This window comes from Thamnophis sirtalis, unplaced genomic scaffold (genome assembly GCF_051295495.1).
Source record: "Thamnophis sirtalis isolate CommonGarterSnake01/CBP01778 unplaced genomic scaffold, rThaSir2_p1.2 scaffold_3, whole genome shotgun sequence".
Taxonomy (NCBI): Eukaryota; Metazoa; Chordata; class Lepidosauria; order Squamata; family Natricidae; genus Thamnophis; species Thamnophis sirtalis.
In genome coordinates, this window is record NW_028261383.1 from 120486386 (window position 1) to 120512320 (window position 25935).

At 41.3% G+C, this 25935-nt stretch overlaps 2 protein-coding genes across 4 annotated transcripts; both read left to right on the forward strand.

Moving 5' to 3' along the window:
- The first annotated feature begins 374 nt into the window (after window positions 1-374).
- LOC148048144 (uncharacterized) lies at window positions 375-3586 on the forward strand. The gene is made up of 2 exons (XM_087708249.1): window positions 375-1304; window positions 3551-3586. The coding sequence occupies exons 1-2, from the start codon at window positions 375-377 to the stop codon at window positions 3584-3586; spliced, it is 966 nt and encodes a 321-aa protein (XP_087564375.1).
- On the forward strand, window positions 3185-25223 carry LOC148048145 (uncharacterized). 3 transcript variants are annotated; one of them, XM_087709848.1, is made up of 7 exons: window positions 3185-3274; window positions 4311-4395; window positions 13196-13328; window positions 14744-15061; window positions 16968-17222; window positions 18794-18959; window positions 19943-25223. In XM_087709848.1, the coding sequence occupies exons 3-7, from the start codon at window positions 13265-13267 to the stop codon at window positions 19986-19988; spliced, it is 849 nt and encodes a 282-aa protein (XP_087565974.1). In that variant the 5' UTR covers window positions 3185-3274; window positions 4311-4395; window positions 13196-13264; the 3' UTR covers window positions 19989-25223. The 3 variants fall into 3 exon arrangements, with proteins under 3 accessions (XP_087565974.1, XP_087565975.1, XP_087565976.1); XM_087709849.1 differs by lacking the exon at window positions 4311-4395 and adding an exon at window positions 4119-4247 and having other exon boundaries at window positions 3194-3274; XM_087709850.1 differs by lacking the exon at window positions 4311-4395 and having other exon boundaries at window positions 3200-3274.
- Window positions 25224-25935: the final 712 nt, after the last annotated feature.

A 25935-nucleotide genomic window follows, 5' to 3' on the forward strand; every position in this document is an offset into this window, starting at 1 on the left:
TACCTCCCAACAGCGTTGCAACAGCCCTCCCCTCGCTCCTCGAGTCAGTAGCCGAGTTGGCGGTAGAGTTCCCCAGGCTTATGGATTTCAACCTGTCTACACTTGGTGAACACTCTGATGGGGTGCAGGAGTTCATGGCTTCCATGACAGCCATGGACTTGACCCAAGTAATTCGGGGTTTGACTCATTCAGCGGGTCACACGCTTGACCTCGTATTCCTCTCAGAGCAGTGGAGATGTGATCTAGAGTTGAAGGGCATTAAGACCTTGCCCTTCTCAGGGTCTGATCACTTCCTACTGAGGCTTGACTTTCGGAAACCAATCCCCCACTGTAGGGAGGGGGAACCGATTAGATGGTTCCGCCCTAGGCACCTGATGGACCCTACGGGATTTCAGACGGCGTTTGGAGAAATACCTGACACTCTCATCCACAATCTGGTGGAGTCCTTAGTCGCTGCCTGGAATACAGCGGCGGCGGGGGCTCTAAACCGGATTGTGCCTTTGCGACCTCTCCGAGGCAGCGGATCCAGGAGGGCCCCTTGGTTCACCGAGGAACTCCGGGAGATGAAGCGCCAAAAGAGACACCTAGAGTGCCACTGGAGGGCCAGTAAATCTGAGTCAGACCGAGCACTGATGAGAGCCTTTATCAGAGCCTATCTCGTGGCAATACGGGCGGCGAAATGTTCGCATTTTGCCGCCCTTATTGCATCTGCTGAATCGCGCCCAGCCGCCTTGTTTAGAATAACCCGCTCCCTCTTGAAAGGGAGGGATGCGGATGACCCTTTACAATGTAGAGCTGAGGAATTTGTTCAGTATTTAATGGATAAAGTCGCTCGGATTCGGACAGAGCTGGACTCCAATTGCACGGTACCAGCCAAGGTACCGGGGGAAGGTCTTAAGCATATTTCATGGATTGAGTTTCAACTTGTCTCTCCTGAGGAAGTGGACAAGGCCATGGGAGCGGTGAGTGCCTCCACCTGTATACTGGACCCGTGCCCCTCCTGGCTGGTCTCGACCAGCAGGGAGGTGACACGCAGCTGGATCCGGATGATAGTTAACAGCTCTCTCCGGGAGGAAATTTTTCCACTCCTCCTAAAAGATGTGGTGGTGAGACCCCTCCTGAAGAAACCATCTCTGGACCCAGCCATTTTGAGCAACTATCGTCTGGTCTCAAACCTGCCCTTTGTTGGGAAGGTTGTTGAGAAAGAGGTGGCCTCTCAACTCCGACGGTCCTTGGATGAAACCGATTATCTGGATCCCTTTCAGTCGGGTTTCAGGCCTGGTTACACCACGGAAACTGCTTTGGTCATGCTGATCGATGATCTCTGGCAAGCCAGGGATAGGGGTCACCCCTTTATCCTTGTGCTCCTTGACCTCTCAGCGGCCTTCGATACCATCGACCATGGTATCCTTCTGCAACGGTTGCGAGAGGTGGGCGTGGGAGGCACCGTCCTTCTATGGTTCCCCTCCTACCTCTTGGACAGGTCGCAGTCGGTGTTGGTCGGAGGGCAGAGGTCAACCCCTAGGCCCCTCAATTATGGGGTGCCGCAGGGTTCGGTCCTGTCCCCTCCCCCTATTTAACATCTACATGAAGCCGCTGGGTGAGATCATACGCCGGCACGGGATTAAGTACCACCAATATGCGGACGATACGCAGTTGTATCTGTCCGCCCCGTGCCAACTCAGTGAAGCAGTAGAAGTGATGTGCCAGTGCCTGAGGCTGTTAGGGTCTGGATGGGAGTAAACAAGTTGGCACTCAATCCAGACAAGACCGAGTGGCTACTGATGTTCCCTCCCAAAGATTGGCCAAGTATTCCATCTCTCAGGCTGGGGGGTGAAATTATAAGTCCCTCAGAGAGGGTTCGCAATTTGGGAATCCTCTTGGATCCCCAGCTGACTTTAGAACACCATTTGTCGGCTGTGACCAGGGGGACATTTGCCCAGGTTCGCCTGGTGCACCAATTGCGACCCTACCTGGATCGGGAGGCCCTTCAGATCACGGCCTTGTGACCTCAAGACTGGATTACTGTAACGTGCTCTACATGGGGCTGCCCTTGAAAAGTTTTCGAAGACTTCAGCTAGTCCAGAATGCAGCCACGCAAGCGATCGTGGGTGCACCCAGGTACACCCACGTTACACCTATCCTCCGCGAGCTGCACTGGCTACCCATTAGTCTCCGGACTTGCTTCAAGGTGCTAGTCGTTACTTATAAAGCCCTACATGGCATCGTACCTGGGTACCTGAGAGACCGCCTCCTGCCAATTACCTCCCATAGACTGATCAGATCGCACAGACTAGGCCTCCTCCGGATCCCATCTGCCATCCAATGTTGGGTGGCGACTCCTGGGGGAGAGCCTTCTCTGTTGCAGCTCCAGCCCTCTGGAACGAGCTCCCCGTGGAGATCCGGATCCTTACTACTCTCCCGGCCTTCCGCAAAGCCACTAAGATCTGGCTGCTCTGGCAGGCTGGGGGGCTGTTGAAATAACCAGCCCCACTGTAACTATGAATGTTGTGTATTTTAAATTGTTGTTTGTCTATTTGTCTATTTATCCCCTTCCTTTGTTTATTGTAAGCCGCCCGGAGTCCTTCGGGAGTGGGCGGCATACAAGACCAATAAAATACAAATACAAAAATACAAATCTAAAGCACCTTTGTGGCTCAGCAGGTGTGAGGAGAGGAAATGGGTCTGTGTGAGGGGGAGGTGCATGTGCTTGGATGCACAGTTCTATTTGTGCAATCGACAGATACTCGCACATACGTGTGACGCTCCATTTGTGCAAGCAGTGGCCATGCCTGCCACTCACACAAGTGGAGCTTCATGCGTGCACAAATGGAGCTGTGTGCACGTGCTTGTCTGCTACTTGTGTGGCCCATTTCTGAATGGATTGCAGCCTAGTACTGGGCCATGGCCCAGGGATTGGGGATCCCTGATCTAAAGGCATGCTCCTGGCTCCACTTGTACTTAAGATAATTCTTCCCTTATCACTTGTAGCATAATGACCATAATTCAAGGATCAGGTGGCAGGGATTTCCCAACACAAAGCATAGTCCATATTTTAGAGTTGTAAATACACCACGTCATTTTAAAACTTGTCTGACTGGTTTTGCACTTCAATCCAATTGGTCCAATTGTGCTTACCCAAACTGAAAACAAAAGTAATTGTAGACAACACTTCATTTCATTCCTACACGACTTCATAGATATAGACTCTTTGACAATAATAGTGGAATCTGTTAAAACTGTACTACCAAGAAACTGGAGTGTGGCTTATCAGGTAGATAGAACTTTCTGTTACTAAAGAATCCAACTTTGTGCAAGTATTTTAGGAACTGTTGATGCCTTGTTGCTTGCTCTATCTTTCTGCTCTATTAAATGCGTGCAGTGAAATCTTTACTGGCACTATTTTTTAAAGAACAAAAGGCTTTCACTGTGCAGGTATTTGAGTATGTGGCTGAATGTTCTGCATTTGCAAAAAACATACAATATGAATGTATCTGTAGTTCCAGATGTAGTCTGTGTCTTTTATTCCCTTACTGGTTGTGAATTATAGGAGTATATCCCAACAGGTGTGAAAGAAGATAATTGAAAGGAAAAAAATAATTATAGGAGCAAATGACTGGACAGGGAGACTGAACTGAATATCTTCCCATTTCCTTGTCAATTGCTTTTGATTTTTGATCATTTGATTCAAATATAGATTGTCAAGCTGTAATTTGCAGCAAGACTACATATGTGCATATGTGTGAGTGAATGCTTCCATTGCTATTTGTCTCATTCTTCCTTTTCTGAAGATTACTAGAGGTTTTCAAAAATAGACTGGACAACTTTTTGACTGGGATGGTGTAAGACTCCTGCTTTGAGTGGGGTGGTGGAGTGTTGGACTAGAAGTCTCTTCCAGGCTTATGATTCTATGTTCTAAAACAACAATATGACCTGTCAGGAAACATATACAGCTGCATAAGGAAGTTATTGTAGTTTTGAAGATTAAGATCAAGTCATCCATGGTGCTCGTGAATGTGTGTGAAAAAAGCAAAATGCAGATATACATTGCATGCAAATACACAGGGGCAGGGGCACAATAGTAATGTACTGTACCACCAACTTGTCATTTTATACAGCTCCCCATGACTGCATCCAACCATTAGAAATACAGTTTTTCAGTAAGGTGTCCTTAATGCTCGCACTACAGATAAATAGAGAATCTGGGAATCTATCAGAGGAATTTCCAACCACTATTTCATAATCAGGTAATTAAGGTGGAATCTCTTGATATAGCTTGAATGGTTTCTTTTTCTTTTTTCTTTTTGCAGATTCAAAATTGGTTTTATTTGTTATTAGTGTGTGCTCGTTAAACATTCATACAGAAGTCATGGGTCCATGTCTGTATGTGCATAGGTGAGTATCCGATAATTATGGTACATTTGGGAGGGGGGAAAGAGTGGTAAAACATCACTTTTCCTCCTTCAAATATATGGGGAGAAAGATTACTGGTGATGCCAGATTGCTAGATAGGATTTGGATGTTTACATGAAGTAACTTAGAACTATTGTTTTATTGAGTTGCACTTTCCCAGAAGTGGCACAGCAGTTCTCACTATTGCTTCAGTCTTAAAACATTTTTTAAAACAACTTCCTTAAGTAGATGCCAAAGTCTAAACTAAAGAAACTTTTGCAATTGTTGCTCATGTCCATGCCTGAGAACAGCTTGGATTAATTGTTTAGATTTATATCTTCTATTTCCAAGAAGTTTCCATTTTATTCCCACAACAGTGGTCTTGTGAGGTAGATTGGGCTAAGACAGAGGGAAATCAGTTGGGGAAACCAAAATCATGCAGTGAATTGTTTGAGAATGGACTGTAACACATCACTTGAGAGACCGCCTCCTGCCAATTACCTCCTCACGACCCATTAGATCGCATAGATTGGGCCTCCTCCGAGTTCCATCTGCCAGTCAGTGTCGACTGGCAACTACGCGGAGGAGAGCCTTTTCAGTAGCAGCTCCGACCCTTTGGAACGATCTCCCCGTGGAGATTCGTACCCTCACCACCCTCCAGACCTTCCGCACAGCCCTCAAGACCTGGCTATCCCGTCAGGCCTGGGGTTAAAGATTATAATCCATCCCCGCCCGAATGTTGAATGAATGTTGCTTTACTCTTTTAATTATGTATTGTCCTATATGTCATTGTATGTTTCCCCTTCCTATATAAGTTGTAAGCCGCCCTGAGTCCCCTCAGGGAAAAGGGCGGCCTATAAATAAACTTAACCTAACCTAACCTAACCTAACCTAACCTAACTTTCACTAGTAATAATGATATAAAATCTCTTTGCATGTGTTTCACAATAACAGGCTGAGATCCAAAGGAGAGAAGATGTTTGCTAATTATTACTTATTGTTCATCTTCTTCATATCATTTCACTGTGGGCAAAGTCCTTCATGCCAATTAGAAATGCCCTTTATCATCTGATCACTGGTTACTGCCCTCTATGCACATTTAAAATATATATATATATATATATATATATATATATATATATATATATATATATATATATATATATATATATATATATATATATATATATATATATATATATATATACATATATATATATATACACATACATACATACATACATACATACATACATACATACATACATATATATATATTGATATATTGATATATTGATATATTGATATATTGATATATATATATTGATATAGAAAACCAACCTTCCTCTTTCCTCCCTCCCTTTGCCTTTTCCCCTTCTGAGCCAAATATATAAAAAATATTTTAAAATATGTTTTTCTTTTTTTTTTGAAAAGTTTTTTTTTATTTTCATTAAACAAAAACACACAAAAAGAATCATCCTTCATTACCTCTTGTAGAAAGTGTGCTGATTGGTTATAGATAACTTTCATGCATTTCTTCCACAGTCATTACTTATAGTTCATATTAGATTATACACTTTAAATCAAAAATCTTTGTATATCTTACTATCAATGTACCACAATTCTCATTTGACTACAATTATTTGAACGTGCTTTTACCTCAAATAATTCATACTTAAAGACACAACCACATAACGACATTCATTAGCTATTTCAAAAATCCTCCAATAACATTACACCTTTATGACATGTTCTAAGTAAAAGTCAATTAATAAAGTTTCTAAACATTTCCCCCCCTTTTTTTCCAACTCACTGTTTAGAGTTTGTATCCAAGTTTCTTTTGCCAAACCCAGAATGAATACATACATACATACATACATACATACATACATACATACATACATACATACATACATATATATATATATATATATATATATATATATATATATATAGTCTCCCTTTATTTATCAGCATAAATATAACAAATGTAACAAAAAAAGGCAACAGTAAAAAATATTGGGTTTCTGTCTGGATGGTCTCTTGTGACGAGCCTAATGACAGAGAGTGGAAGTGTGACCTTCCTCCCATACTTGGGCATACCAGGGGTTGTGACTTTAAGTGTGTGTATATATATATATATATATATATATATATATATATATATATATATATATATATATATATATATATATATATATATATATATATATATATATATATATATATATATATATATATATATATATATATATATATATATATATATATATATATATATATATATATATATATATATATATATATATATATATCCATTGACATTTCCTTGTTGTTATTATAGTTGGCTAAAAATCATTTACTATTTATATCCAACCTCCTCTTGTCAAACCCCAAAAACGTATATATACATTAAACTGTATCCATTATCATTTCATTATTGTTATTATAATTAATTATTTGTTAACAGATAAACATTTAATAACAATTTAAAACAATCTAAAAATTACTAAACTCCTACTTATTGATCACCAAAATTAACTAATTTTTTATTATCAACTTTCATTGTCAATCTGTATCTTTCCAGTAACAAAGCAGTCTTATCTCTCTTGCCAATTGTGGTGTCAGTCTTCTTTTTATCTCCTTAATAAGGTTTTTATAGACATCTCTCCGCACTTTGTTGCTTGAAGGATCTCTCAGGTAATCTTGTTGCCCTCCATCTGCTATTAAAATTAGCTTGTCTTTGGTTGTCAATCGTGCTTCTGAAAAAATTTCTCTTCTTAAATCCATCATCATTTTCCTTTTTTCTTCTGTATTTTGGAATCTGAGATAGAGCTCGAGTTCATCAAATTCCCTTTTCCATATTCCCTTCTTTCCACTTTCATCCACATTTGCTCCATTAATAAAATCATCTATTGTCTTATCTTTATCTTCTATGTCTTCATTCTCCCCTTTAATTTTTGGGGCTCCAACCCCTTCATCTTTTGCTGTGAGGAACACTAGTTTTTCCAACTTCTTCTCAATTCTCCCATATCCTTCCAGTAGCTTTTGAATTCCAGCAAAGATATTTTGGAATTTTAAGGTTTCCTCATCTGAGTATTGATCCATGTTTCCAAAAAAGAAGGAGGAAAAAGAAAAACTAATAACCAGTGCCACTCTAGCCTTCCAGGCCTCTTTTATTATTTTTATTTTAAATTGATTTAAACACAAGTTCTTTTATGCTCTTCAAAGGAGAAGGGTTCTGTTTTTTCCCTTTCTCTCCCCTGCCAAAATAGTTCACAAAGAGCACCTGCAAAAACAATTTGTGCCCTTAGCTCTTTATCAGTTTCTGTAAACAAATTGCAAACTCTTCAGCTACAAAGTCAGTAAGATCAAAGAGGAAAAGAGAAGAAATACATTGTTTCAAAAACACCAGCCTCTGACCTGTGAGTGACAGTGTTGCTACCTTTCACTTTCTAATATTTATCTCTGGCTTATAGGAAACAAAGTTCTTAAATGAAATTTAATAACAAGTAATAGGAAGAATTGTTAAAATAAAAAGGAAGGTTTTAATCCAAAAGTCAAAAAATAAAGTAACAAAAAACAGAAGAAGAAAAATTAATCCATTCACTTTAAAAGGAGAAACAAAAAAATGTTGCGAGCACTTCAATCCACAAAGTATAGTTACAAAGGGAAAAAAAGCTTTCAAAAGCAATCCAATATAGGTTAATTTTCCCACTTAATTCTTTTGCTTAAGGATTTAATTTGGCTTAAAAAAAGTTTCTTTGGGCAGTCTTTCTCAAAATAGAAAAAATACCCCACCAGATGGACTCACTTTCTCTTTTCACTTCCTTCCTTCCGGAGCCATCCCAACTCCATCAGTTTAGGGCTGCCTTTTTACCGCCGGCTTGAAGAGCTTCCCTTGGGTCAACCAGGGACTTTGTGGTGTCCCTGAGGCCAGCAAGGCTTCGTCTTCCTGATCACCATCTCTGCAGGACAGTTTAGGTCCAAATGGACTGTCCAGCGGCAAAAGTATCACCGGCGGTCTCAGAGTGTCAAGCCCGCATGTTGTATCATCACGACATTGGCTCCTCCTTCAAAATATGTTTTTCTTTTATTGGGCCATTGGCAGATGCATGACAGGAAGGTGGCAAGTATGCAGGAGGCAATGGAGGAGATATCTAGTTGATTGTGTGATCAGTCATAATATGCCTTTATCCAGATATGCTACAATTCAGGAAAGCACAATTGCCAAATTCTACCCAGACAAAAGCTGCACTTGAAACTAGTCAAACAAATAATTACAATTAAACCCAGTACGGCAATTATCTGGGGCAATAGCTTATAATATGTTAGAGTGCAGCTATAACCATATTTACTAAAACAGATGGTAAACTAGAAACTGTCAGCAAGGTGATATAAACAGCCCCAACACACACACACACACACACACACACACACACACACACACACACACGTCAAATAAAAAGATCTTTATATGTTTTTAAAAGATCCTCAGCTCTTGTGGACCCTTATATTATCACATTGTATTGTCCACATATCATGCATACATAAATGTTCTGTCCCCCTCCTCCATCCAGTAACGAAAGCCGAGACAAGCGTAAAATGGAATGTCTTTTAATAACAAGACCAGACTCTCGGTGGCTGAAAGCCAAATAAACAAACAGATAAGGACTTTGGCAGCAAGTCCGACAAACCTTGGCAGCAATGCAAACAAACTCTGGCAGCAATCCAGCCTGCCAAGTTTGTTTCTCTTTAGTCAAACATTGACTTCTGCAAGAAGCATGGCACAAGCAGTCTCTTTTATAGTCTGGGAGAGGAGCTTAATGACCACCAGCTGAGCGTAATTACCTCCTGTAATTAAGTAGTTGTTTTTGACGCCGAGTAGCCCTTCGACAGCGTGCATCCCAGAACAACTCACAGGTGCTTTCTGGATCACTCTCTCTTCTCTCCTCCCCACTGATCCAAGGCTCAGGCGCCACCTGGTGGCCAACCAGTCTCTCTGCGCCCTGCTTGGAGTTGGAACCCTGTCCAGGATCCTCCACATCCTCCAGGGCCAACTCATAGGGCCCCTCACTGTCGGAGTTTGGTGGCAGCTCCAATGGCTCCTGCCGGGCCACAACACATAAATATACAAATATATTTGCTGACAATTTATTTGTGTCTCAGTGATTGCACTGTAGATGCTATATGATAAATAAATAAATAAATACCCCTTATGGAATGTTAAAAGGAGGAAGTTTGTCCCAAAGGTGCTTTTTTATTTTCCTTCAAAACATTTCACTTCTCATACAAGAAGCTTCTTCAGTTCTGATTGATGGACAGTGGAAGGTTTTATGTTTCTTTTAATCATCTGATCATTAGCACTCTTTTAAAGAGTTGTTGAGGCCATTTGGAGGTTTATCTGTGTCCTCAGGATCACCTGCAGAGTGCAAATGGGTGTGGAACCTTCTTGGAACTGCTGAAATTGTGAACATGAGATACAGTAGGTGTACCTTTACAGGAGGATGCTGTATTCCTCCTGTTTACAACACAGTCATTCAATCACTATGCTCCACACAATGAATAAACTATCTCCCTATTTTTGACTCTGACTAGTTGACAGGGGTCAATTTAGGCATAGTGAAATATCAAATGAAATCTGTGGCATGTGGGTTTTGTGGCCAGATTGGATACTTTTGACCTGATATGAGTTGGCAGAGAAAAAGGGGGAAAATGAGAAGTTTAGATATGGCCTTAACAAAATAACAGAATTGGAAGGGATCTTGGAGGTCTTCTAGTCCAAGCCCCTGCTCATGCAGGAAACCCTATACTATTTCAGAATGGTTGTCCAGTCTCTTCTTAAAAACCTCCAGTGTTGGAACACCCACAATTTCTGGAGGCAAGTTGTTTCACTGATTAATTGTTTTGTCAAGAAACTTCTTACAGTTGTAGGTTGGTTCTCTCCTTGATTGATTTCCATCCATTGTATCTTGTCTTGCCTTCAGGTGCTTTGGAGAATAGCTTGAGTCCCCCTCTTCTTTCTGGCAGTCCCTTAGATATTGGAACACATTTCATTAAATTAGACATACCCAATTCCTGCCCCAACGTTCTTCATATGTTTTAGACTCCAGTCCCCTAATCATCTTTGTTACTCTTCTCTGCACTCTTCCTAAAGTCTCAACATCTTTTTAATATCATGGCAACCAAAATTGGATGCAATATTCCACGTGTAGAATTACCAAGGCATTATAAAGTAGTATTAACACTTCACATGATCTTGATTCTGTCCTTTATTAATGCAGCCTAGGACTCTGTTGGCTTTTTTGACAGCTGCAGCACACTGCTAACTCATATTTACGTGATTTTGCACTAGGCCTTCAAGTACAAGTTGCTTTAGTTGTTAGCTAGGATTGTTGTGAGACAGATGGAGGAAGCCTTCTAATTGGCCAGACATAATATATGAGCATTGGAGTTTAAAGTCCAGGGGGAGAAATCCTCACTTCCTCAATTGCTGCTGCTTGTAAAGTAAAAGGGAGAGAGAGGGATGGGGAGAAAATGGAATGGACAGGCATGTGACATTTGAGTCTTTGCCCTCTGAGGCATAAGGCCTTAGGAGAGACATATGGGAAATCAATGGCTAGAGAGAGAGATTGCTTCAGTGTCCTGGTCCACTGGAGTGTGCAGATGTTGTTTCCTGCCTCCAGAGGAAGGAAAAAGTTGGAGATGTCATCCAGAGGCTTCTTGGGACAAGAGAAGTGACCAATAGACAAAGGGATGTGCTTCACCCAACACCCAAAGTGGAAGGGGACAAAGAGTCATTGTTGCCTGCAGACAGACAATCAGAGATTTGGGGAAGCGCCACACAGGGCAAAAATGGGCATAAGACTCCGAAGGGGGTGCATTACACAATTTCAGTTATGGAAGAATGTCTGTCAGAATCCAAAAAAGAACAAAGAATGATTTTAGGTGCACACGAAAACCAACCAACTTCCTTATCTTCTTATCTTTCCCTTATCTTTCTGAGTGAAAAGCAGCTGAGGGAGAGGGGAGGAAAAAAGGGACAATTATTTGCTAAGGGCAGACTGGAAAGGTAAAGTTAGAAGAGTTTTGAGAGGTTGCTACAATACTTTCACTTCGGTTTAATTCTGGTAATAAATTGCTGCGTGTACACCAATTTAGTTGTAAAAATACCCTTAATCATGCAACAAACTTGGCTACATACATGCAGTAATCGTGTTAGTGGGAAAAATATGCTACAATACTAATTACTGCAATTATCTAATTTTAATAGAGACTGAACATGTATATTTTAATTAAAAGGTGATAACACATGCCCCTGGGAAACAAGCACAGTAATTTTAAGTGCAAATTCTGCAGAAAAGTCCTCATCTTACTGCATGTACAGTAATATTTCCTGTGTTGGAAAAATTATCTATCTGGTTCAGTTCCAAGTGGGGAGAAAGACATTGAAAACATGGAGGCTGATTGAAAAGATGGTTTATTGATGGACAGGACCATTTGTGGTCCTGCACAGCTGACCACATGGAGTGCAGAGTGAGGGTTATTTATACCCTCACTTGGGCCGTGCCCTTGAGCTTCCTGTTCTTGTGCAAGAAATGTATTCTATTGGCTATAGTCATAATCCCATGAGGCCACGTGGGGTCATATTTGTCTGAATCAACTTTGGTTGAAGCCTGGAGAATGATGTAATGTCCCCAGGTGATTTTGCAATGCAGTGAGCCCTGCTCCTATTATGTCTGGGAGGGCCATGTCTTAACCCATCACCCTGGAGCTGAAGATCTTTTGTTTTGTAGATAGGCTAGCCCAGTCCTTCTCAATGGGCACCAAATATCACCAAATAGCAGGGAGCTGAAGCTCTGAGTTTCTGTCTCCCTTACACTTCTATTTCTCTTTTAGGAGAAATATAATATTCTGCCTTTTTAATATTTCCTAAAATATTAGGATGTATTTACAAATTACTGCTGAAATACAGCATGGACACAGAACAAATCAAAAGTGCTGTAGTATAAATTGATATTAAAGTTCAAAGAAACCATCACAGTGGCCCAACAGGAAGAGTTACAGAAAAAAAATCTATAAAAGTTACTCTGACCTATAATTTAAGAGAAATTTGGTATAAATATTTTACAGATGGTGCATAACTCCATCAATGATTGCCAGGACAGACAAGGCACATAACAACAAATGTGGGAAATGCCATAACAGAGATGGAAAATTCTATCACGTGTGGTGGTTATGTTAATAATAAAAGCTGAAAAGAAATACATCAAAACATTCAAAAAATTTCTAAAACTACCGTATTTTTCAGAGTATAAGACGTTCCAAAGTATAAAACGCACCTAGATTTTGGGGAGGAAAACTATGAGTTTGACAGCCATATCCTAGAATTTACCTGCAACTGCATAGCCTGCTTTTTTCCCCCCATTAACCAAATGTTGACTCACAGCTTGTAATTAGAACTGACAGAAAAGCTTGTCACCAGAGCCGAACATAAAAGGGTGAGCAAAAAAAACAAAAACTGAGCCAGCTTTCATGGCTAAGGTGGTACTAAAAATCACATTCTCCTGGTTTCTAGTCCCTGGTGCCTTCACCATTAGATCAAACTGGCTCTCAAATTATCATTTTTTAAAAGGAGGATGAGATTTTTTTTTCTTTTACAAAATTTTGTGTGACTTTTTTTTAAAGAAAGGCTTTAATTCAGAATACAGGGTAAAGGTTTATTTCACAATAATTTTATTCACAGATTATTCTAATTGAGCAAGATGTAGAAGGAATACTTAATGTCCTCATTTCTCAACAGGAAAAGCATTGATTGCTATTTCTGAAATGCCTTCCACTGAGATTCTAAGCAGAAACAACTGGTGTTAATATGGCGTCTTTCCGAATGTTACCATACCTGTTCCTGTTGAATGTTTTAAGTGATATTCAAGCAGGTAATTTTTTCTATTATCTCAGTTTATTTTATAGCTACAATATTTTTATACTGTTTTTAAAGGACATAGGTGAGATTCCTTCAACTGCATTTCCTTCACTCTTATTTTGCTTTGCCTTTTATTGGAGAAGGAAAAAGAGTAACTTCCATTTCTAACATTAAAGTTACAGCTGCTGTATTTTTAGAGAATTGAAAAGGTGTGTTTCTATTAATGCAGGTTGGCTGTGTCGAATAATAAAATACTAATAAACTGTACACTAGCCAGGCAGGGAGAAAGAATATACTGAAAATTTATGCTAAGGACCAAATGCCAAACTTATGATTTTTGGAAATTATTACAAATTTAATGTAAGTCAAATCAATAAAAGCAATTCAGTTATAGGATACAGACCATCTATTTTTATGTGTTTGTTTGCTTATATGATTTTTATAAAGCTTTAAAAAGGATAAATATTACTTAACAGGTAGCTGAAAAACTAGATATTCTTGTTCATTGTTATATATTCAGGAATGTATTATAGTTATTGTTCAATTTTTCCTGCTTACAAAAACAACCAGTATATCATTGGAGATGACAAAGAAATACCTCCTTAAATCCAATTTACAGGAATATATGTACATTTTAAGGATAGGACCTTGAGTTTAAGAATGAACTGATGCCTATCAAGACATTAAGAAGGTCAGGTGCAAGTACATAAAATGCAAAGTAAAAACTACAAATGTCAGTTAAAAAAAGTTTTATTTGGCCAAATGAAATTTCTTCTATTGGCATTAGGGATTTTTTCCTCTTTCTCCTTTGTTGGAAGAGGTTCAGTAACTCAGATCCATTTAAGGCTTTAAAGGTCATAACCATCCCCTTGAATTGCACCTGAGGTGAAACTGGAAGCCAGTGCAGCTCACACATCTGTGATGAAATCCCTATAATTGCACACACCACCACATTCTGGACCAGTTGTAGTTTCTGGAAGATCTTCCAGGGCAGCCTGCATAGAGCACATTGCACTAATCACTAAATAATGGCTGACTTCATAACTCACAATAAGCATTTTTGATTGTGGCTTAGAGTTTGTGTGAATCCAGGCACTGTGGCTTAGCATAATGTGGAAAGAGCCTATAGTTATTCAGCTAATCATATATTATTTTTAATTGCCATTTTTAAAAATCCAGTTAATGGCTGTTATGAATTCAGTTTACCCATGCTTCAGACAAAACATAGGTGACTGCACGGAATAGCAGCTATTGTGCCAAACTTTAGGAGAGTTTTCCTATTAGCCTGAACTATTAAGCACTGAACCTTTTCTATCCATATATGTCTTCTGGCTGTAGAAATAGTGTTCTTAATTCCTAATAATTTAGGTTTGGTATATGAAAAACGTGCAGTGCAATTGTATGCATCTTCTGCTTTTTTTTTTCCAGGGGATGATTGTTTATCATGTTCAAAACACAACATTGCAGAACTTGGAAAAAGAACTGTGATTATATGCAAGAGTAATGTACCCATTGTATATATGATAATGAGATTCTGCCCCCTCAAGGGAGACTGCCGTTCTGCCAAAGGTGTCATCTATCAACATAATAGTACCTTGACTGATGGTGAAACAACACTGGAATTTCACAACAATATGGCTTCTCTGAGTATTAACCAAATAAAGATATCACATGAAGGAAACTATAAATTAGGTCATATAGGTGCAAACTGTATGAATAACCAGAATATATTTCTAGAAGTGTTTGGTAAGTCTGAGCCTATGATCATTGAACTTCAAGAAGCTAGATTTGAATGTCTATTGGTCAAAATCAGTTGCTATAGCAGCTGCCATTCATAAAATTTCACTATTAATATTGGCTTTCATCATAAGCATCTGCGCAGGGGGAGGGGAGGGATGAAACCAATGACTAAATGCCCATCCTGACATACACTCCAGCCCTTACATACTTGTGTGCTACCTTGCAATCCAAGGTAAAAGGCGTTTTCCTCCTGACGTTATGTAAATCTGCCTTTGGGAAGGAAGATGAGTGAATAAGCCATTAAAAATGAACTTGGAGAAAAGATTATAGCGGGATGAAAGGGTGAGAAAAAAACTCAAAATAATCCTGCCTTGATTTTGCTTAGTGAGGCAGAAAGAAATTTGGAAGGGGCAAAGTGAAGAAACAAGTGTGGCAAGGGTTCTGTAGTGCTTTTTGTTGTTATAGGTCCGTATGGCACATGTGCCGGAAGTGGCACACACAGCCATTTCTCTGAGCAAGTGAGCCATCACTTGTGTTGCTCTTCTGGTGCAGTGGTTTTCATGTGCGCAGGAGTGCCAGAAACCGGAAGAGCAGACAGCCGATGCCCATGTGTGTGCTGGGAAGATGATCTTCCAGTTTTCGGTGCATGCATGCACACTGACTGTCTGGTCTTCCAGTTTCTGGCATGCATACGTACTGTCTGGCTGTTCTTTGTATGTGCATGCACGCCAGAAACCAGAAGACCAGGCGGCCGATTTCTGGCACGTGTGTACGTGCATGCACTCCTGTTTCAACACTCAGTGCCAAAAAGGTTCACCAACACTGTTATAGATGGTAGAATAACAGAATCTCCAAGTCTTGCCAGAGTTTATCTCTTACCTATCATATACTAAACAAAATCAACATGGGGTAATTTTAGTTTATGTTTTCCTTAGGACTGTGTGATTTTATTTTTCAAAATTCCTTTACAGCTTTTCTTATTCCCAAATTTGGTTCTGCATTTCTGTTTTTATTTTAGCAGATATATGATTAGGAGCAGACAAAATGAAAATTATATTGGTATGTTAGACCTTATTTTGTCACAGGAACAAAAATCAGGTTAACAAAATATGCCCATCTAGACCTTCACTATTGTTTCCAGAAATATCAGTCAGATGCTTCTAGGAAGCTCCAATCTGCCTATTCACTAAGCAAGCATTTAGAAATATGGAACAAACAGAATGTCATAAACATGGATTCTTTGAAATATACCTTCAAAATATTATTATGGAAATGACTATTTGGTCTAGTGATTAAATCATCAGGCTAGATGCTAGGAAACTGAGTTCTGGTACATTTTTTAAAAAAATGTACAATCCAGAATGATGTTTGTTTGTTTGTTTTTACCCTGCCTTTATTTTTTTTATAAATAACTCAAGGTAGAGAACATACCTAATATCGCTTCCTCCTCCTATTTTCTCTACAATTACTCCCCCTTGAGAGAGTAATTAGTTGGAAGGCTTAGAAGGAAGGAAGGAAGGAAGGAAAGAAGCAAGCAAGGAAGGAAGGAATCATTGCTCTTTTAAAGTCTAGAATATTATTGCAGCAAAATAGAATATAATATTACCTGCAAAAAGCTAATTTTAAATCCCTCCCATCAATTATATCCTTTTGGTCTGCCAATTATGATGTTTCTGAGACTATCCCGTGGGTGTCCATAGCAGTCACATTATTCTATTTTTTAATAATGCAATGAAAATAATTAGACCTTAATGATAACTGGCTTGGATCTGTAAGTTACTGAAGAGAGACAAGAGGTGGGAGTAACACAAATATAACTGGAAAAACTGTAGATCTTGAATGAACTGGTATTCCTTTAAAGTCTATGAGTGATGTAGTTCTGTTCTGATTAGTGCATTGTTATATTTTGCAGCACCATATACGACTCCTCAAATAATGGAACAGGAGGGCAATCTTATTTGTACAGCATCTGGAGGTTACCCAGAGGAGAAGCTCTATTGGGTTTCTAAACCTGGAACTAATCTGACCCATAAGTCAGCATCTCAGTCTGTGAAAAATGAGGATGGGTCATTCAACCTGAGCAATACCCTTCAACTGGAATCTGCTCCCTCTGAAATGGAATATTGCTGTATTTTCAACCACACAAGAGTTCCTAACAGAAAACCAGGTATGTTTCATTTTTTCATTGTCACGTCTATACTTCAAATTGTCAACAACCATCACTACCAATCAAGAAACATAGGTAATTAAAAGAACAGTTAGCACAATATATTTTCATGTATTTTTTTCATGTTTTTATATGTGTATGTGTGCGTGTGTTGAATTTATGCTGATAAATAAAGGGGGACTAGTATAGATCTATTTCAAGGTATTTAGCTCTCATCAGCTAGCCATACCCTTACTGGGATTTGAACCTGGGCTGTTTTTACATGTTAGGCAGTTGTATTAGCCACTAAGCCACAAGCTCTCCCTTATCAGCTGAATTAAGGAAATAAGTAAGTGTTGTAGCTTAGTGGCTAATACAACTGCCTAACATGTAAAAAACAGCCAAGGTTCAAATCCCAGTAACGGTATGGCTAGCGGATGAGAGCTAAATAGCTTGAAATAGATCTATACTAATCTCCCTTTATTTATTTATCAGCACAAATGCAACACAAAAATGGTTTCCTGCCTGGAAGGCTCCTAGGGTGGAGCAGAAAGGCAAAAGGGAAGTAGTATGCTCCCTCCCATATTTGTATGTATGTATGTACGTACGTACGTACGTACGTGTGTGTGTGTGTGTGTGTGTATGTGTATACACATGGGATACCCCTCATGGGAGGGGAAAGGAAGCCTGATTAAGCCAGTACAGAGGCTTTTGATTGATCATGCCATGGTCTAAGCAGATTGCCCACTCCCACCTGACTGCAACAACCCATTCTTGCAGGAAACAGCTTCTCCCTGTGTTCCCAGGATCATCCTTCACCCCAACTCAGACCTAGGCTTCTCTTCCACAGTAGCTCTACAAAGCAAAGGGAGCCTGATTAGGCCAGTACAGAGAGCCTTTGATTGACTGTGCTCCCTCAAACAGTGGGCCTTTAAGGCCTGAGCCTCCCCTCACACAGTAGGCCTACAAAGTGCCAAGATCATAGACAGAGTGGGAAAGAAGAGTGCATGAGAGAGAGAAGGGAGAGGGCAGGGATGTTGGGCATGGGAGTAGGGGGAAGAAAGGCCTCTCAATGGCTTCCTGTCAGACAAATGTTTCATCGTCTATAAAAACCTGGGCAACGCCAGGTTATCATTTAGTTTTCTGTATAAAAGAAACTCCATTTGGTTGAATGATTGACAAAAACTAATAGGATGCACTTTTATTGACAGACCTGTGAGAAGAGATTCTTTCAACAAAATGGGAACAATGGTTTTAGTTTAATGGCAAAGCAGGGATTTGTAGACACTTTTGGGAAGCAAATGGCTTTTTTCTATGTTGTATCTTTGATAAGCACCATATGCTTTGCTAGATAACAGCATACATTTTAACTTGGTTGTATCCAAAAAGCTAAGCAGGATCAAAGTTCATACTTGGATTTAAAACCACCAAGGAAATCCATAATTAGACTAATTGGAAGAAACATTTCTGTGCAGTAGCCAAGAAAATGATATGGACATGTCCATGGAATTTAACATAACTTCAAGAAGATAGTACCTTTTAATTGTCCAGGTGGAAAATTAACTCCATTTTCTTTTCTTAATTGTATACAGTCTCTGAATGTAAGATACTTGAACATGTTAAAACTTCCACGTTTAAATCAGAAAAGACTACTCTGAATACAACCTGGATAATAATACCCATCACCTTGATTATTTTATTGCTTTGCACTTTATTGGCTGTGATGTGGAGAAAAAAGGGGAAAATCTTCTTCTACAGGTAAGGACTAACTAGAGATTGATATTTTTCAATACCTAATGACCATTTACTTTAACCATTGCTACAAAGCCAGACATGGCGAAAAGAAAGAAAAAGAGCATTGGGGCTTTCTTATTCAGCATGAAAACGTTGCATCAGCATCATTATTTATCACCTCTGAGACTTCATATTTAAACATTCAATCTATCCTTATACTTAAACATTCCATCTATGGTGCCTAGAAAATATTGAAATATATCTGAATGGATCCAATGTTAACTTCCTTGGTTTGAATCCAGTAAATCACCAACCCATAAGCCACAGTGGTCATGGGAAACTCCAACCCTTTTCACTGCATCCTATGTCCACATAGTTTTTTTCTACCTGTATTTTATCTATTAATATCATTTCCCAATAATTGCATGGGAAATCCTATAACGAAAAAATCTTGAGATTATATTTGAATTTATTTTTCTTGCTAGGAAACAAAATCTCAGAAGAACACAACAGTAAACCATATTTATACAATTGTTAACACTGCACGGCTGCCTGAATATAGGTTATTAAATGCTTAATTAAAAGGAGACTTTGGCCTGCTAATTGCCTTAAAGAAAAAGCATGGGTTCATTAAATAATTTCAAATACTCAAGCCCTGAGAATGGATGGGAACAATTATAAAACATATTGTATGTTATAATATATATTATTTATTTCAAAAATTATATTTTATTTAAATTACAGTCCATTAGTCCACATAAATAAAAATAAATAAAGGTTAATTAAAAATGAAAAATAAAAGTAGACTTTTTACTTCATTAAAAATAGATAGCAAACTCATTACCTGTTTTCTTGGTCTTGTTAATTTCACTATTTGTTATTCCTTGTTTATTGTGCAGAAATGACAGAAATTTATTCAACGAATTCCATGTATTAGAATAGAGAGTTTTCCCTCCTTTCTTCTAATTCAATGTAAGTATATAATGTATCTCTTTATGGGTCTTTAGGTCTGTAAGCCAAGACCTTCATCTCCAGAACCAAACGTCTAGCTGACAAAGACCACCTGAAAACTGAATTACACACTCTCACAAATGTATTAATCTGCAACAGATTCCAAAGAAAAACAATTACCAACCTAATCCAAAGGGAGACTTCCCCCCAAAACCAAGACACAGAACAGGACAACGGCATCACCCTCTCCCTTACATCAAAGGCACTACAGATAAAATCAGCAAAATTCTCTACAAACACAATATCAAGACAGCCTTCAACACTGACCAAAAAATAGCCAACATCTTAAGAAACCCCAAAGACAAAATCCAGCTAGAAAACTAAGGAGTCTAAGAAATACCATGCAAAATCTGCCCTGCAACATACATAGGACAAAAGAACAGGAGAATAAATGGCTGCATCACAGAACACAAGAATGCAGTAAGAAAAAACTTCCTCCCTTTTCCAGCACCTCTCTGCGCATGTGCGAGCTGCGGAATGGTCGGTCGCTTCTCGCTCCGGCGAGACAGGCAGAAGGAATGCTGAAAACACCACCAGTTTCAGCTACGAGTCTTCCAGAAAGGAGCCCTAATGGTAGAGTATGACCCAGGGGACTCGGGCAGGCGATCAGCTGGGGAGTCGCCGTTCTCGGCTGGCTCCCAGCCTATGCAGTGTTTTCGCTCGTTTCTTTGGCCGAGCAGCGAAGATGGCAGTTTCATGCTGGCGACGCCACTTCCGGCAGTGTTAACGAGGCCGGTGCCTTCCAACTCTATTTCCTGGTCGGGAGACACAGCAGAGCCACTCTGGACTGTACTGTACAGGGGACTATCATGCCAGGGAGGGGGTAGCTGGCCCGGATGGCGCCAAAGGGGATCGATCGGCAGGCTTCGTTGTCGCCGTTAGGCCCCCCCAGGCGCCCCCCCATATCACTTCAACGGCTTGCGGCGACCCTGCCGGTCTTGTTCTGGGTTTCTATTTACTTTTACGAGACTGGAAGGACCCTGTGGATTTGCACCAGTCTATTATCAGCATTGGGGATTGGGGTGGCCTATTCACGCGGCGCTGGATGGTAGCCTTGGACGGAAGGGGGCGGCGGATTTTTTCTTGGTGTCTTTGCGACCATCCCCCCACCCCCCCTGGCTCTACTCGATCAGAGCCTCTTTGCACTGCAACCCTCCCCCACCTTCTGCGATTACGGAGCCTCCTTCCTTCTTTTACCACCTTTACCATCTGGCTCTCTATGTTTACTTTGTTTACGAACTTGGACTCTCGGACTTCCAGAGCTACGCCCCTGCTCCTTTTGTTGCGACTACGGCTGCCCACCGCTACCCCAAGAATATTATTCTAACTATCAGGGACATCACTCCATCTGCCCTCTATTTTACAATCGCCCACCCAACACGGCTTTCTTTTGGACCTGGACTTTGGGTGCTTTTCAGGACCTGAGGAAGGGAGAGGGGCGGAGCAGCTCTCCCTCCTCCTTCCGCACCATTGACTATCTTAACCGTACTTGCGCAGTGCTCCGCACATTTTAGAAATGTAGTGTAAATGGTGTGCCTGGCTGATGTTTGTACCCACCTTTTTAATCTCATATTGTTGTATTTTTTGTGTTTAATTAACATACGTGAGGAATGCATGGATGAGTGGCTGTGTATGTATGTGAGGACTGAGAGTACAGCCTGGTGCCTCCTCCACTGAGAGCTATTGCAGAAGTGTTAGGGGGCCCAGGCCTACCTCCCGTCCCAGAATGAGTGACAAAAATCGCCTGCCGGATGGAGCGGAGGCTGTGGGAGGGGATATGGGGTCTACGGGTGCGGGGGTGGGCCGGAGCATTACGGTCACTATGGGGAGAGGCAGGTACAATGGAAACTTCAGGGCTAGCCATTACTGGGGAAGGAGGGTTCGCTACATCACAGAGATCCCTCCTTCCGGCCCTGCTAGTTCCACTCCAGGGCCAGATGGCAAAAACTGTCAGGGCCCTGGTCTCAGGCTGTTGTTGCTAAATGCCAGGTCTGTGGTTCACAAAGCTCCCCTTGTCCGGGACCTAATTTTAGACAAGGGGGCAGACCTGGCACGTATTACTGAAACCTGGCTGGGCCCGGAGGGAGGAGTCCCCCTCACTGAAATGTGCCCAGAAGGATTTCAGGTGCTTCATCAGCCGCGACCCCAGAGAAAGGGGTGGGGGAGTGGCTGTCATTGCCCGAAGGTCTTTAGTTCCTCGTAGGATCCCTGCTCTGGAGCTTGTCGGGTGTGAGTCCCTGTTGATGAAGTTGGACCTTGGTGGTCAAGTGGGTTTGTTGCTAACATACCTACCTCCCAACAGCGTTGCAACAGCCCTCCGCTTGCTCCTCAAGTCAGTAGCCGAGTTGGCGGTGGAGTTCCCCAGGCTTATGGTTCTGGGGGATTTCAACCTGCTTACACTTGGTGAACGCTCTGACGGGACGCAGGAGTTCATGGCTTCCATGACAGCCATGGACTTGACCCAAGTAATTCGGGGTTTGACTCATTCAGTGGGTCACACGATTGACCTCGTATTCCTCTCGGAGCAGTGGAGAAGTGATCTAGAGTTGAAGGGCATTAAGACCTTGCCCTTGTCATGGTCTGATCACTTCCTACTGAGCCTTGACTTTCGGAAACCAATCCCCCACTGTAGGAAGGGGGAACCGATTAGGTGGTTCTGCCCCAGGCACCTGATGGACTCTATGGGATTTCAGACGGCGCTTGGAGAAATACCTGACACTCTCGTCCACAATCCGGTGGAGTCCTTAGTCGCTGCCTGGAATACAGTGGCGGCGGGGGCTCTAAACCGGATTGCGCCTTTGCGACCTCTCTGAGGCAGCGGATCCAGGAGGGCCCCTTGGTTTACTGAGGAACTCCGTGAGATGAAGCACCAAAGGAGACGCCTAGAGCACCGCTGGAGGGCTAGTAATCTGAGTCAGACCGAGCACTGATGAGAGCCTTTATCAGAGCCTATCTCGTGGCAATATGGGCGGTGAAATGTTCGTATTTTGCCACCCTTATTGCATCCGCTGAATCGCGCCCAGCCGCCTTGTTTAGAATAACCCGCTCCCTCTTGAAAGGGAGGGATGCGGACGACCCTTTACAAGGTAGAGCTGAGGAATTTGTTCAGTATTTAGCGAATAAAGTCGCTCGGATTCGGACAGAGCTGGACTCCAATTGCATGGTACCAGCCGCGGTACCGGGGGAAGGTCTTGAGCATACTTTATGGATTGAGTTTCAACTTGTTTCTCCTGATGAAGTGGACAAGGCCATGGGAGCAGTGAGTGCCTCCACTTGTATACTGGACCCATGCCACACCTGGCTGGTCTCGACCAGCAGGGAGGTGACACGCGGCTGGAACCGGACGATAGTTAACACCCCTCTCCGGGAGGGAATTTTCCCACTCCTCCTAAAGGACATGGTGGTGAGACCCCTCCTGAAGAAACCGTCTCTGGACCCAGCCATTTTGAGCAACTATCGTCCAGTCTCCAACCTGCCCTTTGTTGGGAAGGTTGTTGAGAAAGTGGTGGCCTCTCAACTCCGACGGTCCTTGGATGAAACCGATTACCTGGATCCCTTTCAGTCGGGTTTCAGGCCTGGTTACACCACGGAAACTGCTTTGGTCATGCTGATCGATGATCTCTGGCAAGCCAGGGATAGGGGTCACCCCTTTATCCTTGTGCTCCTTGACCTCTCAGTGGCCTTCGATACCATCGACCATGGTATCCTTCTGCGACGGCTACGAGAGGTGGGAGTGGGAGGCACCGTCCTTCGGTGGTTCTCCTCCTACCTCTTGGACAGGTCGCAGTCGGTGTTGGTCGGAGGGCAGAGGTTGACCCCAAGGCCCCTCAATTATGGGGTGACACAGTGTTCGGTCCTGTTCCCCCTCCTATTTAACATCTACATGAAGCCGCTGGGTGAGATCATATGCCGGCACGGGATTAAGTACCACCAAAATGCGGATGATACGCAGTTGTATCTGTCCGCCCCGTGCCAACTCAGTGAAGCAATAGAAGTGATGTGCCAGTGCCTGGAGGCTGTTAGGGTCTGGATGGGAGTAAACAAGTTGGCACTCAATCCAGACAAGACCGAGTGGCTTCTGATGTTCCCTCCCAAAGATTGGCCAAGTATTCCATCTCTCAGTCTGGGGGGTGAAATTATACGCCCCTCAGAGAGGGTGCGCAATTTGGGAGTCCTCCTGGATCCCCAGCTGACTTTAGAACACCATTTGTCAGCTGTGACCAGGGGGACCTTTGCCCAGGTTTGCCTGGTGCACCAACTGCAACCCTTCCTGGATCGGGAGGCCCTTCAGACAGTCACTCACGCCCTTGTGACCTCAAGACTGGATTACTGTATTTAAATACCAATATAAATTAAATGACAAGATACTCATGTGGGCAATTCCTAGACACGCAATTGAAAATATGAATATAGTACAAAAACAGGATAGAATTACCTACAGACAGCTTCTTATTTTGGAAAGGGGGGTACTACAACTAAAATCTTTAGAGGTATTAAAAGAGGAGAAGGTAGTTCAAACATGGTTCCAGTATGGGCAATTACAGGCCAGGTGGAAAATAGATCAAAAAATTGGTTTCATCCAAATTGAGGATAATCTGTTTAAACAAATAAGAGATCAAAGCTTAATGCATATAAAGAGGATATATAATGTATTAATACAGATGGATTCGGAAACAGAATTAGTTAAAGATTGTATGATAAAGTGGGCTCAAAATATTGAAGAACCAATAATGTTGGATACATGGGAAAGAATCTGGGTAAGAAATGTGAAATTTACACAAGCTCAAAACCTGAGAGAAAATTTTTATAAGATGTTCTATAGATGGCATTTAGATCCTAAAAAGCTGGCTTCTATGTATCCGAATTTACAGCCTAAATGTTGGAGATGTGGTTCTCTCGACGCTACATATTTTCATATATGGTGGACTTGCCAAAAGGTTAAGGCATTTTGGATAAAAATATGGTGGATTATGCAAAATATCTTTAAAAGAAGGATAAAGTTTACTCCTCAGTTATTTTTACTAGGTATAAGTACTGACTTTACAGTGGTAGAGACTAACTTGATTCTGCATCTAATAACGGCAGCAAGACTGTTGGTGGTGCAATACTGGAAGAAGGAAGACAACTCAAGAATGGACATTGAAAGTTACAAATTTAGCCGAGATGGCTAAAATATCGGCATATCTTAAAGATCACTCAAATGAGAGATATAAACGAGACTGGAAAAAATGGATTGACTATATACAAAATAAATACAGGACCAAGAAATTCCAGTTAGCCTATGCTTAAGATCAGGAATGATTTAAATTGTTTAAAGTTAGCTTAGCAAGAAGAAGCTAAGATCAAGGTGGAGATGTTATTAATTTCTTTATTTCTTTTTTCTCAATAGATTTTAGACTGTGTTTGTTAAAAATCTATACCGTGTACGGGTTCTAGGAAGTCGGGGGGGGGGAAGGAGGAGGGGGGAGGGGGGAGGAGGAGGGAGGGAGGGAGGGATGTACATTAGGCTAGACACGATGTGTTAGATCTCAATGCAATGTGACTTCACATGTATACTGTTTTTCTCTAATTTTTCTCTTTAAAAATAGGATAAGCCAAATACATTAACATAGTGGAAATACACCGAGGGGAGGAGGAGTAGGAAAGAAGAAAGATGGGTAGAGAGGGATGGGAGAGAGGGTGGGGGGAAGGTGAAAGGGAAGGGGGGGAGCGGATCTGGAGAGAGAAGTGGTAGAGGGCGAGGGGAAGTAGGGTAGAGGGGGATGATGGAGGGAAGATAGAAAGTTGGAGGGTGGTGGAATAAAGAGGTGCATGGAGAACGGAAGAGGTATATTAGGCTTTTATTTTCTGGGGCATTGTCGACAAGAGGAATTGATGCAATTACTGTTTAATACTGCATGGGGTATACATGTGAGTGTATGAAAATGAAAATAAAATATACTAAAACAAAAGACTGGATTACTGTAACGCGCTCTACATGGGGCTGCCC

What these genes read in the sequence shown, in the direction of transcription:
- LOC148048144 (XM_087708249.1), top strand. Translation starts at nt 375, where the DNA reads ATGGACCCTACGGGATTTCAGACGGCGTTTGGAGAAATACCTGACACT. An exon ending in ACACCACGGAAACTGCTTTG is followed by an intron (nt 1,305 to 3,550) that starts GTCATGCTGATC and finishes TGTGAATTATAG; the next exon opens with GAGTATATCCCAACAGGTGT.
- LOC148048145 (XM_087709848.1), top strand. Translation starts at nt 13,265, where the DNA reads ATGGCGTCTTTCCGAATGTTACCATACCTGTTCCTGTTGAATGTTTTA. An exon ending in TTTAAGTGATATTCAAGCAG is followed by an intron (nt 13,329 to 14,743) that starts GTAATTTTTTCT and finishes TTTTTTTTCCAG; the next exon opens with GGGATGATTGTTTATCATGT. An exon ending in TATATTTCTAGAAGTGTTTG is followed by an intron (nt 15,062 to 16,967) that starts GTAAGTCTGAGC and finishes TATATTTTGCAG; the next exon opens with CACCATATACGACTCCTCAA.